Source organism: Mesoplodon bidens, assembly GCF_964165515.1.
Source record: "Mesoplodon bidens genome assembly, chromosome: 3".
Taxonomy (NCBI): domain Eukaryota; kingdom Metazoa; phylum Chordata; class Mammalia; order Artiodactyla; family Ziphiidae; genus Mesoplodon; species Mesoplodon bidens.
The window spans coordinates 11428459-11442177 of record NC_138178.1 but is presented as its reverse complement, the minus strand read 5'-3'; the positions used below and the strand labels follow the sequence as shown (position 1 = coordinate 11442177).

Below are 13719 nucleotides of genomic sequence, written 5' to 3'. Positions count from 1 at the left end.
CTCTCACTGTTGTGGCCTCTCCCATTGCGGAGCACAGGCTCCGGACGCGCAGGCTCAGCGGCCATGGCTCACGGGCCCAGCCGCTCTGCGGCATGTGGGCTCTTCCCAGACTGGGGCACGAACCCATGTCCCCTGCATCAGCAGGCGGACTCTCAACCACTGCACCACCAGGGAAGCCCTGAGCCAGTCCCTCTTGTATTTTATCACCTGTGAAGCCCTGCCTTGCTTACCACTGAGCCTGACCTTTCTTTTCATTGAGCCCTGCATTGAGGAAGACAGGGTGGGAGAGGTATTTATAGAGGATCCATGTTGATCTAATACAAAACTTTGGTTATATGGTTGCTCCAGCCATTCTGGAATGGGAATCAGGTATATTATCACACAGTGACCTTGGGAATGCCCTCCTGGTCTATGGCCCTGAGCCCCTGAGCCTTGAGAGTGCATGGGCTGGAGCATCAGGACTGGGCCATGTGGTGGAGCAGACACACCTGGAGGCTGACCTTGACCTCACCCTAGGTGTGACTCCCCAAGGGCTAGGAACTGGGGTGAGGGTCCCTGGGGTGAGGACAGCCTGAGGATATCCCAAGTCCGGTTTAGAGGAGGAGAACAGACTTGTCTGCTGTGGTGTGTGTGCGTGTGGTGTGCGTGTGGTGTGCGTGCGTGTGTGGGGTGTGTGTGTGTGTTGGGGAGGCAGGGGTCGTGGAGATAAAATTGTAATGTCGAGTGAGGAGCCTGCATACTCTGGGATCCCCTAAGGGGGCTCAGGAGCCAATTCAATAGTGCTTGGACAATGTACCCCTCCAAGAGCTCCTTTTGGTTGCTAATATTTGCATTTTGCTTTCATTTTTTTGTCAGTCATTTCTATTATGAAACCCACCATAATGTGTAAAAGTCCCCGGGTCAGGGATTCTGCATTGCTGGGTCCTTCCAGTGACAAGATGAGGGAGCTGTAGGAGACCATCCCCTGCATCCTCATGACCAGATGTAGGTAAGAATGTATCCTCTCAAGAGCAGGAAGTTCCCCTCCAGGGCAGGAACTTACGGGCTTGTTTAGAGCTGTGTCCTCGAATCATGCTTGGTTCTTAGCAAGTGCTTGGCAAACATTGTTTACTAAGTGAATGAATTTATAAGGTAAGGAATCAATATGTATTCAGGGCATTGGGCTCTGTCTCCTTTTCAGCCTTCTTGTTGCCTCTTCTATGTCTTCTCTCGCGCACACTGTGGGTCTCTCCGCTGCCCAGCTTGCTTTTCGGCCCTCTGAGGCCATCTCCTCTCCCCTCACGCCCCTACCTCCCCCCCGTCCAGTCATTTGTACCCCCTTCTCTGTCACATCTCTGAGAAGCTCCAAATGGAAATGCGGCTCCTGTGATACAGCACAAATCACACTAGAAGACAGGGCTTGGGAGGTGCCATTGGCTGTCCGTCCCCTCCCTGCAGCCGTTTGGAGAATCTCAGTGAGCGTGACCCTCTTGGGCTTTGATCAAAACAAAAAGCACCACCTATTCACATCCTGAGTTCGTTGGTATTTATGATTCTGCCCCTTGCTAAATACAATAGTGCACTTGCAAATGAGTTTCCTCTCTTCTGCCATTAACTTGCTTCCTTTGTTAAAAATTAAGATCTAATTGACATATAACATGGTATGAGTTTCAGAGGTACAACATAATGGTTCAATGGATGCATATATTGTGAAAAAATGACCCCACTAGGTCTAGTTGACATCCATCACCACACACAGTTAACCATTGTTTTCATGTGATGAGGACTTTTAAAATCTACTCTCATAACTTTCAAATACAATACAGTGTTATTAACTACAGTCACCATGCTGGACCTTACATCCGCAGGACTCAAATGTAGTTTATAACTGCAACTTTGTATCTTTTGACCATCTTCACCCATTTCACACACATACCCCCAGCCCCCCAGGCACCCACCTCCTGCGTCTGGCAGCCACTGATCTGTTCTCTGTATCTATGATTCTTGAGTCATTGATTCTTTAGTTGTTGTTTCTTCTAAAGGAGAGCTAGTGGGAGAGTCCTAACTCTCCTGAACTGGGTGGTAATGAAACAGCCCAGAAATCACTGCTGCCTGGGCAAGTACCGCGGGTCTTATGACGACCTCTCCCAGCATGCTCATCATCATCACGTGGCAACCCCAGAGGGGGTACTGTTAGCATTCTTCCTCCCCGCCAGGCCTGGGGTTCCCTTCCCTCTTCTATCTCTTGCCATCCCTACTCTGAATTTGCCTCCAATTGCACTCATCTCCTGAATCATTATTTCCTCCTGACCTCTCAGATCTTGTGTCTCATAGTAAGGCATCAGCAAAGGAGTAAAACTTCCCTCCAAACTTTTCCCATGCATCTCCTTTCTCTGGCCATGTCCCTATATTGTATCAGCTTGAAAAGATGGGAAAGATGCTTACTATCTACTTTCCAGGGCTACCACTCAGAAAATGTGCCCAAGATGAGCTTTAGAAGACAGTTTAGCCCTTTTGGTACATGAGACCCACATAGTTTCTTAGTGTCTCTAAGAAGCTATGAGCTCAGTATTTAAACCACTGCACTGTTTTTTCCCTCAGACTCCATGATGTTGAGCTCTACCTCAGGTGTATTCATTTCTGGTGATTGCTGTGACAAAATACCACAAACTTAGTAGCTTAAAACACCACAAATTTGTTATTTCCCAGTTGTGGAGATCAGAAATACAGAATGGTTTCACCGGCCAATACCAAGGTATTGGCAGTGCCACACTGCCTCCGAAGACTCTAGGGGAGAATCCCGTTCTTTGCCTTTTCCAGCTTCTGGGGGCTGCTGCATTCCTTGGTTCATGGCTCTCTGCTCCATCTTCAGAGTCAGCAGTGTAGCCTTGTAATAGGGAAGAACCTTTTGTGTTCTGTTACAAGCTAGCTAATCACTAAAGGGATGTTGCCTATAAGCTTAAATTGCACATAATGGCCCATCTCTGGGAACCCTGACTCCCAGGTAAGGAGCATTAAGTTAAAATAGTTTTTTTTTAGCTCACAAGCAACGTCTTGACCAGACCCACCTGTGAATGCCTGCAGGGAGAAAGAAATCAACACCTCCCCTCTGGAGGCTGACCGGAAACAGGAAGTGTTTGACTTTACTCCCTCCCCTTTTAGTATAAAAGGAGCCTGAGTTCTAACTCAGGCAAGATGGCTGTTTGGAGGGGCTGAGTGTGAGTACGTTGTCTTCTCGGTCTGCCGGCTTTCCGAATAAAGTCGCCAGTCCTCACCCCAACACCTCATCTCTTGATTAACTGGCCTGGCCTGGGGAGAGCAGTATGAGCTTGGACTCAGTAACAAATTTGGGGCAGCCAGCCTTGCTGCTCCTGGCCAGCCGGCCCCGGTTGGGGAATTTTCCAGTAAGGCCCTAGCAGCTGCCGGGACCACTTGTCCTGAGGGTCTTCCCTTCAAAGTTCCTCGAAGCAGCACCGGCTGCCCCAGCACTTGGCAGTTGGAGCAAGGAATTGACATCTGGGAGCCGACAGTTTCCATACAGTAGGGTAAGTCGCTCCAGTGTGTATAGCTGGGAACTCTGCTTCCTCTTCACGTGGGGCCTTTTCGCCGGGATAAGCCAATTTGTTCTGTATTTGAGTGGGATACCCTGTTGGAGAGAGGAAAGAGTTGTTGGGCTTCTACCCTATTTGTCAACTGGTTGGTTTGTTTCTTTGGATGCTAGCATGTGTGTGTGCCATTTGTGTTTTGTTTGTCTTGAATTTCTATCTTTAAAAATGGGGAATGTTTCGGGCCTCCCTGGTGGCGCAGTGGTTGGGAGTCCGCCTGCCGATGCAGGGGACGCGGGTTCGTGTCCCGGTGCGGGAGGATCCCATGTGCCGTGGAGCGGCTGGGCCCGTGAGCCATGGCCGCTGGGCCTGCGCGTCCGGAGCCTGTGCTCCACAACGGGAGAGGCCACAACAGTGAGAGGCCCGCGTACCGCAAAAAAAAAAAAAAGAAAAAAAAGGGGGAATGTTTCAATTATTCCTAAAGAAAGTTCTCTGAGGTGCATTTTGGGTAAGGGATCTGATTACAGCTCTGAACCCCTGTGTCAGAGGAAGATGATATTTTGTTACAATAGCATATGTAGCCACAGTACCTGCTAGGATCTCTACAGGGGGGTTAGGCAGGGTTATCTTGGGGCCCTGTGCACCATGTACTGTTACCCTTGCTGTGTTAATTGTGTCATTTATGGTCTCCTGTGTCGTTGGTGTATGTAAAAACCCAAGACCAAACTTGAGGGTTTATTTAGGATTTTCTGTTTGTTCTTTGGGTTTTTGGTTTCATTTTGTTTGGTACCATTTTCTCCGTTTACAGCCAAATCAGTTTTGTGATACTTGAAACTTTTCCTGATGTCAAATGGAGAAAGGGAACAGGGGAAAAAAACCTGTCTGCTCTTGTCCAAGAGTGGGACATTCCGAGGAAGAGAAAGTTTCCACTTGGTTCGTAAAATCACCAAAAGCTACAAATAGAAATAAGTCTTTTCCATAAATAGTACTAAAAAGGGTTTAGCCATCTGTACAGGTGATCTTGATTTGTCCCATCTGCCAGAAACCCCATCTGCATCCAATCTTTTGTAACTGATGGGTTTTACATTGTTGTACCTGATTCATGGCTAAAATTTTGGAATGGGAACTGTGACGTCCCTGTGTGTGTTTGTACACGTGTTATAGATGTGTGGCACTGCCAGAAATAATTTGTAAAAGAGCTCTATTTAATTGGCTTAAAGGAAATTAAGTGCTTAAGTGAATACTCAAATATAAAAGAAACTGTCCAGAATGAGTTTCAGGCTCACGTCATCTAGGAAATATTCAGTATTGAATTAATATCTGGTGTTAAAGTTAGCTTAAGCTTGTTGGTTTGATACAGGTATGTCATTAGAGCCATCAACATTAGGTATAATACTTTCATTGTACCTGGGTTTACTAGAAATCAAACGAGACCTTATTATTCCTGTAAAAAGTTTGTCAGCAAGAAAAATAATGTGACAAAGCTTTTAAGTAAATTAAAGGTAAATGAAGTGAAGAGTTTTGGGTAAACTCTCTGGGAATAATGTTCTGGAAATGTCTGTCTGGAATAGTCTCTCCAGATTTTCGTACCTTGAAACTGAACTTAGTTCTAAGATAAGATTGAACTTAATTAAGAAAATAAATCTTGAAGGTAAAGTGGTACAAAATCTGAATTTGGTTCTCTAAGAGGACAAAGTTTTCTTAAAATATTGAACTCCTTTTGGTAATAGATCATGAGTTTTTGTTTAAGTGACCTGTATTTGCCATTGGGATCTTTTATTGCTGGTTAAAACTTTTGATATTTTTGACAAATGTCCCAAAGATCAAGTTCTAAGTGGGATTCATTTGACCTCTGGCTAACGTTGGGGTTTTCTGGAGGGTCTCTGCAACAACTCAAATTACTTGTTTTCTCTCCATCTCAGAGAGGAATATTAAACTAATTGGGCTTATTTGGTGTGATGAAGTGTGTGGGAGGCATTGTCAAATGGGTGGTGATAAAACTTCTTAGGTTGTACTGTATGGGTAAATGTTATTAACATATATATTCCAGAAATTATATGGAACTCCTAAAATTCTGGCACATCCTGGTAAATGATATCAGTCATAATTTTAGTAATTACCTTATTGTCATAGCCACAGCAGTAGTCAGTTTTCTATTCAGTTGCACTGTAATCCCAGGTGGTTGATGCCAAGGCAAAAAGGCATCCTTTTAATGGCTAGATGATCAATTGCTATCTATAGTTTTACAGGGGCTTTTGAATGACACTCTAGCTATTTTGTGAAGAAACAGGCCAGAATAATGAAATCCTTTATGTGCAAGCATTTGTACTATTCCCAGGGAAAATAAGGAAGGGAATGAGAGGACATGTTGCTTCAGACCGTAACTCCTCTGGCTGAGCTGGCTGTCCCAGCTGCTCTGGCCGTTATGCCAGTATATCCAACCCTTACACCACCTTCCATTCCTATCCAGGCCCAGTTCCTGACACTGGGGCTCAGCACTTAGCTCCTTATAGGATCAATTAGAAAATGCTGGGAATTCCCTGGCAGTCCAGTGGTTAAGGACTTGGCACTTTCACTGCAGTAGCCTGGGTTCAGTCCTTGGTCGGGGAACTAAGATCCCACAAGCTGTGCAGCGTGGCCAAAAGAACAAAACAAAACAAGAAAATCCTGTGCTAGTTTCTGTGGCACAGGGACTTGGTCTGGAATCGCCATCTAAGACCCAACAGGGCACCCAATTTAGGCTCGGAGCCACTTCTGGGACAGGGCTATTTTCCTTACACCCGTTAATCTCATGGGGGGCCTAAATGGAAATGACCAGCCGGCTGGGTTTCTCAAACTTGTTTACTTGGAAAGATTGCAGCCCTCCTTATAGAGAGGATGCTCTACACCTGAAGCCCACTTGCCAGCACCCACAGCTGAACCAAATGGAGACCCCAGTGAGGGAAGAAGGCCCTTATGAGAGCACTACTCATTAGTGCATCTTGGCAGGGCCTTGAAACGGGAAACCAAGGCAAGAGTTTGAACAAAATTCAAGAAATTCAGCAAAACAAATGAAGACCTCTCTGAATTTTTGGAAAGGATTTATCAGGCCTACACACATCATACTAATGCAGATCCCAAGGCCCCTGCAAATATTAGAATGGTAAATTTGACCTTTTGGGGCAAAGTGCCTCAGATTTCAGGAGAACATTGCAAAAATTGATGGTACATTTGGAATGAACCCTTCTCAATTGGTAGATGTTGCTTTTAAAGTGTTGAGGGAACAACAACAGAAGAAAGATGCAAAACAAAACGCCACTTTTTTTTTTTTTTTTTTTTTTGCGGTACGCGGGCCTCTCACTGCTGTGACCTCTCCCGTTGCGGAGCACAGGCTCCGGACGCGCAGGCTCAGCGGCCATGGCTCACGGGTCCAGCCGCTCCGCGGCATGTGGGATCTTCCCGGACCAGGTCACGGACCCGTGTCCCCTGCATCGGCAGGCGGACTCTCAACCACTGTGCCACCAGGGAAGCCCCGAAACGCCACTTTTTTTGGCAGTGGCATTGGATTCCCGGAAGGCAAGTAACCCGGAGAGAGGTAGGCCACCACTGGGGAAGGAACAATATGCTTATTGTGCAGGGCAGCAGCAGTGGAAAACAGATTGCCCTCTGCTGAAACAGAAGAACAATAGAAGATGGGAGCCTCTCACGGTAGAGAGGAACGCTCTGAATGAAGAGACCCAGGGACTCCCTTGGCCTTGGGCACCCAACTCCCCACAGGAGCCCAGGGTGAAATTGACAGTGGAGGGATGACCTGATTGACTTTCTGATAGGCCTCACCCTGAAGTTTTTCAGCACAGTAGCGTGACATCTGAGTCCCACCAGAACATGCTTTAAGCCAGCAGATGATGCTCATGAACATCCCGGAAAAGGAGACCAAGCCCTTTCCCCCAGAGTCTTAAACATAACCCAGAGACTGATGTCAGACCTCCCAGGTGGGGACTCAACACAGAGGAACCTGCCCCACCGAGGACTGACAAATATTTACTCAAAGGCCTCGAGCCTCAGGAAATCTCAGATACCTGCTAGTGTTTGTGTGCACACCTTTTCAGGATCAGTGGAAACATATCCCACCTGGACAGAAACTCTCTGAAGTGGTTAAAGCCCTCCTTAGTGAAGTTATCCCCTGATTTGGATGAAGGCATTAAAACTGCATTCATCCTAGAGACCACAATGAACGGGAAAAACCAAGAAAATGAATCATATATCAGAAAGGAACGTTGCTAAAATGTCAGGAGACATTTAACTTGGGATAACCTTGCTAGGTGCCATGCTGCAGATCAGTGGCTCCCAGAAGCAGGCTTAAATTAAACACCTTTAGAATATTGTATGGTACTCCATTCCAGGTGTGTGCCCAGGCAGGAGAATCTATAAACACTAAAAGACCTAGCGGTTGCCAATTACATTAAAACTTCGGGCTCTATACTGACCTCTGCTCATGAGTTTGACTCCAACAGGTCTGCCCATCCAACTGAAGTAGATGGGAATTCCATTGCAGCTGGAGAAGGGGCAACCAATTTCTTTAATTGTGTCCAAATAAATAGCACAGGAATTTATATGTATTAGGAACTGGAACCAAAACCCCGAGTTCAGTTATGAATTAGACAACAAAGTGCTAATAGGTTTCATCGGGTTCAAATAGTTGTAGATAAACAAAGGTTGACAAAAGATTCTAAGGAATATTCGTCACCTCCGTTCAACAGGAAGTAACCAGCCAGAGTGGTCTTCCTCCCTTTTCCCACATTGACAATGGGGAATTATTATAGGGAAGAACCTTTTGTGTTCTATTACAAGTTAGTCACTAAAGGGATATTGCCTATAAGCTTAAAATATACATAATGGCCCATCTCTGGGAACCCTGACTCCCAGGTAGTGAGCATTAAGCTAAAAATACCTTTGTTTAGCTCACAGGAAACATCCTGACCAGGCCCACCTGTGATTTCTTTCTGCCGAGAGAAAGAAGTTAACACCTCCCCTCTGGAGGCTGACTGGAAGCAGGAAATGCTTGACTTTACTCCCTCCCCTTTTAGTATAAAAGAAGCCTAAATTCTAACTCAGGCAAGATGGTTCTTTGGGGAATGAGTCCACCATCTTCTTGGTCTGCTGGCTTTCCAAATAAAGTCACTCTTCGTGCCCCAACACCTCATCTCTCGATTTATTGGCCTGTTGTGGGGCGAGCAGTATGAGCTTGGACTCCGTAACAGCATCTTCCCGTTCTCTCTCTCTGATTCTGCTTCTGTCATCACATCTCCTTCCATGATGCGGACCCTCCTGCCTCTTTCACATATCAGTAAATGCATTGCATTACCTTCACATAAGTGATTGTGATTGCATTGGGTCCACCTGGATAATCTCCCCAGTTCAACATCCTTAACGGGGGGGTATCTGCAAAGGCCCTTTTGCCCTGTAAGGGGACATGGTTACAGGTTCCAGGGATTAGGGCGTGGACATCTTGCAGGGGCCACTATTGAGCCTGCTTCATCAGGGAAACCACACTGAGATGTCTCTAAAAACATGAATATCAAAGTAGATTTTCTAATTTCTTGTTTTCTTTTCAGATGCAGAGAGAACTCGTTTATGCAAGAGGAGATGGCCCTGGTGCCTCTCGACCTGGACCTGCAGCTCTCCTACCCCACGCCATCCCAAATTCGCCACCATCCACTCCTGTCCCACATTCCATGCCTCCCTCTCCATCCAGAATCCCTTACGGAGGCACCCGGCCAATGGTCATTCCTGGTAACGCCACCATCCCCAGGGACAGACTCTCCAGCCTGCCGGTCTCCAGATCCATCTCTCCCAGCCCCAGCGCCATCTTGGAAAGAAGAGACGTGAAGCCGGATGAAGACATGAGCGCCAAGAGCCTCGCGATGTACCGAAACGAGGGTTTCTACGCCGATCCTTACCTTTATCACGAGGGGAGGATGAGCATAGCCTCTTCGCACGGCGGGCACCCGCTGGATGTCCCCGATCACGGCATCGGGTATCACCGCGCTGCAGTTCGTTCAGCCAGTGCTTACTGCAGCCCTTCTTTGCAAGCGGAAATGCACATGGAGCAGTCACTGTACAGACAGAAGTCAAGGAAGTATCCGGAGAGCCTCTTGCCTACTCTGGGCTCCAAAACACCCCCGGCCTCTCCTCACCGAGTCAGTGACCTGAGGATGGTGGAGATGCACGGTCTCCATAACGCCCACGGGCCCTCCCACACCATGCAGTCAGACCGGGTCTCACCCAGCCGCCAGGCCTTCAAAAAGGAGCCTGGCACCTTGGTGTACATTGAGAAGCCACGGACCACTCCAGGATTAGCCGGAATTGTGGACCTCGGCCCTCCTCTAGTTGAGAAGCAGGTGTTTGCTTATAGCACGGCTACGATACCCAAAGACAGAGAGACCAGGTAAGGCGGTGAGGGTGGCCAAGGGTGGTCCATGCCCACGTGCTGGTTTTGAGGGCTGCTTTACAGAAGTCAAACCAAGAGAACAGTGATCAGCTGAGTGCCAGCCTTGAGCACTGTGCCCTGTGGGTACTGGCCGTTGGGGGGGAGGGGGGGAAGAGTAGAACCAGAGGGCTGTTGTCAGCAAAGAGTTTCTAAATCCAGTGGTCGAGTGAGGCTGGGCAGTAGCCAGGCTAAAGGCAGGCAGGCACCCCAGCAAGAGAGGTCAGCACGGGCCCCCTGAGTGTGGATCTAACAGGAGCATCATTAATGTCAATCTGAATAATTCAGAAGAAAATTACGATTTCAGAAACCATTCAGACAAATCATCAAAAGCTGATCCTAACTGGTCTCCCACTGAAAGTGCGTGAGTGGTTCAAGCATTAACTGTTTGAAATGGCAGTGTGTGTTCTTGTGAAGTGCAATTTTGTTTTCTCATCTGGTTATGAGAAATGAAAAGGGTGTGTCACTGTCTGTCATCCCGGGTGATAAAAACATGAATTTGCATAAAAATAGGATGGTGTTAATGTAATACTCATTCAGGAGTGGTACAGAGATCAGCAAAATTTTTCTAGTGGATGTGACACTCCAGATATTTAAACTTCTTTTTAAGTTTACATGCGTTTATAATTTACCAGCCCAGAACCTTCATACTACATCTTGAAAACCCTCAAGTTTGTAGAGTAATAGAAAAGCTAATCTTTCTTTTTTTTTTTTTTTAATTTTTGGCTGCATTGGGTCTTCGTTGCTGCGCGCGGGCTTTCTCTAGTTGCGGCGAGCGGGGGCTTCTCACTGTGGTGGCTTCTCTTGTTGCGGAGCATGGGCTCTAGGCACGCGGGCTCAGTAGTTGTGGCTTGTGGGCTCTAGAGCGCAGGCTCAGTAGTTGTGGCGCATGGGTTTAGTTGCTCCGCGGCATGTGGGATCTTTCCGGGCGAGGGATCGAACCCATGTCCCCTGCATTGGCAGGCGGATTCTTAACCACTACGCCACCTGGGAAGCCCCAGAAAAGCTACTCTTGATAGAGGGAATTTCTCTACCCTGAACGGGTTGACAGAAGGCAACATAATAATTATAATCATAAAAATCTAGTCAAAGAAACTGAGTCCAAAGGAGGTTAAGCATTTGACCTGTTGTCATATGGGAATTCAGAAGGGGCGTGAGAAATAAAATTCCGATATTCAGCCACTCAGTACCTTATTGCAACCACTGTTCCCTCCTCGTTACCAAAACCGATCATGTCACTTTCTACTACATAACCTTGTAAAAAGAAGGCCAAAATTGTGACTGGAATGTGATAGTATATCACTGTCTTAATCACACAAATCGGAAAGCTCTGTCCTCAACTGGCAGAATTTTATCATGAAAGGGCTGTCTCTTATCTGGTTCCAGAAGAAAGATTCCAGGAAGATGGAAAGAGAATAAACCTGGAAGTTGGGGGATCATCAATGTACCAAAAAGCTCTAACCCTCTCTACACAGCTTTAAAAAAAAAGAAAAAAAAGGGCTTCCCTGGTGGCACAGCGGTTGGGAGTCTGCCTGCCGATGCAGGGGACACGGGTTCATGCCCCGGTCCGGGAAGATCCCACATGCCGCGGAGCGGCTGGGCCCGTGAGCCATGGCCGCTGAGCCTGCGCGTCCGGAGCCTGTGCTCCGCAACGGGAGGGACCACAACAGTGAGAGGCCCGCGTACTGCAAAAAAAAAAAACCAGCAACAGTGACTGGCTTGAACTAGAGTGAAGTGGTTTATAGACAAGAGCTACCAAATATTCAAGGAACAAGAGGTTACAAATCGTCTTTGCTCTGCTGCTATAGTACTGGTTGTAAGGGCTACAGATAACTTGGCTTTTTAGTTAACTGCTTGCAAGGTCACCAGGAGCCACATCTGATACCGATGGAGCAGATTGCACATTTCCCAGAGATCCTGTACATGGCGCTGGATTCCATGACAGAATGAGACTGCATTGTCTCCCTTGTGGAGGGAGGGTATATATTCTTTGTGTGGAAAGAGGGATGACGCAGGTCTTTGCTGACAGGAGAGTAGATGGTGGATGGTGGCAGAGACGAGGCTGTGTGGTTACCAAACCGTGTTTTCTTTTCCTCTGGGGCTCAAAACTATCTGCATCTCCGAGCCTCCTTTGCAGTTAAGTGTGGCCATGCGAGTGAGTTCTGGCCAATGGCAAGTGGGTAGAGTTGATGTAAACTGTCTCCAAGAATAGTTCCTATTAAAAAAAAATCTGCTGCATGGGAAGCAAAACAAAACGGTGACAGGCTTGATTACGCAGGGCTAAAAAAAATGAAGACTCAGAAAAAGGTATTTATTCTCTCCTTCCCAAAGTCCTTAGGAAGTTAAATTCTAAGAATCAAAGAAAGGGATGCCTCCCATGACCATAGAAAGCTGAGGGGTGTGAGATAAACACTGAGGCTCTTTGAACAGACCAGTGTCACAACCAGAGGGAAATCTACCAAGACGTGCCTTAAGGCTAGGGAGTTTGCGCCCTGTGCTTCTAAGAAAGGGTAACACATCTGCTCCGGCGGGCTGTGAGTGGCTGGTTGGGAAATGTGTGTCACTGATAGGAAGGGACTTGGAGTCATAAGAATTTAGTCCAGGAAAAAGTAAGAACTACCCATCTCCAGGGCCAGGATCCATCCTCCCCCACCACCCTGCTGACCCACCTTGTGGGAATGAGAGGATTGTGAGCTTGATTCCACATCAAGCCATGTGCACCCTGCTGAGTGCCAGGCACACTTTGGCCAACGATGGCGTCTGGCTTCTCGCTCAGCACCTAGTTCATCGTCATGCGTGTGGGTACCACGTGTATATAACTGAACATCACTGAACCCAGTTCCCAGGATTGGGTTATGGTGGGACCAAAGTGAAGGGCCCTCTGCTATGTGGAGTTGCCTCTGTACTGCTCCCTGATCAGAGTCTTGAAGAATTTTAGCCTTCGGTAGCATCAGTATATTTTCAGGGCCTCTGCTTCCTCAGAGGTTTCTGGTTTTTATCGAAGCTCAGAAAATGCTATGGGTTTCTTGTCTTATGTGTTAGCAACTCCTTTTAGAAAATCCAAGTTCTTATTTCTAGAAAAACGAGGATTAGGAAAGTTGACGAAAGATTAATGTTCACCTGAAATACACTGTCATGACCACTGCCGTATTCTGACATATAGTTGTAATTCAGAATATAATTTTACCTTTTTGAATTCATTCCTGTAAATGTGAAATAGCAGAGGAGGAATTTTGTCTCACATCTTGCTCAGGTGATTCCTCACCACAGGCTAGATTCCCTTCTCCTGTAGCCCTACACGCGCGCGTGCGCATGCACGCGCACACACACACACACACACCGTCTACATTTAGAGTTGGTATTACTGAAACACCTAAGCATTCCCACTAACTCAACCCAGGCACATGACAAAAGTATGTAAAGAATGATTCTCTCGTAAAAACTCGAGTCTGGACATCGTGCTGCTAACACTGCTACCCGCCACCCCACTGTTACCTAGACAGGTTGGAATGTGCCATACTTGCTCTTTTTCAGCTGCAATTCTAAACTCTTGGAAAGCTTGATGTCTAGGCTGAAATGTAGTACTGCTGGGTAATATAAGAACACTGACGATAGCTATCATTTATTTAAGGTCTTTTATGGACCAAGCACGATGTTAAGTAGTTTCCATACATCGTATGATGTAATCGTCATGATGATCCAGTGCAGTATGTACTATGATCATCCCTA

The 13719-nt window shown here is 46.9% G+C and overlaps 1 protein-coding gene across 18 annotated transcripts in view; it reads left to right on the top strand.

The window, feature by feature from the left end:
- Window positions 1-13719, top strand: part of KIAA1217 — a gene marked incomplete at its 3' end in the record, with an annotated part of 492015 nt that overhangs the window by 405572 nt on the left and 72724 nt on the right. For all 18 annotated transcript variants that reach the window (XM_081227596.1, XM_081227592.1, XM_081227590.1 and 15 more), the window contains one exon: window positions 9119-9951. In XM_081227596.1, coding sequence (XP_081083722.1) covers window positions 9119-9951 — 833 coding nt within the window. The remainder of the gene's footprint in view (window positions 1-9118; window positions 9952-13719) is intronic.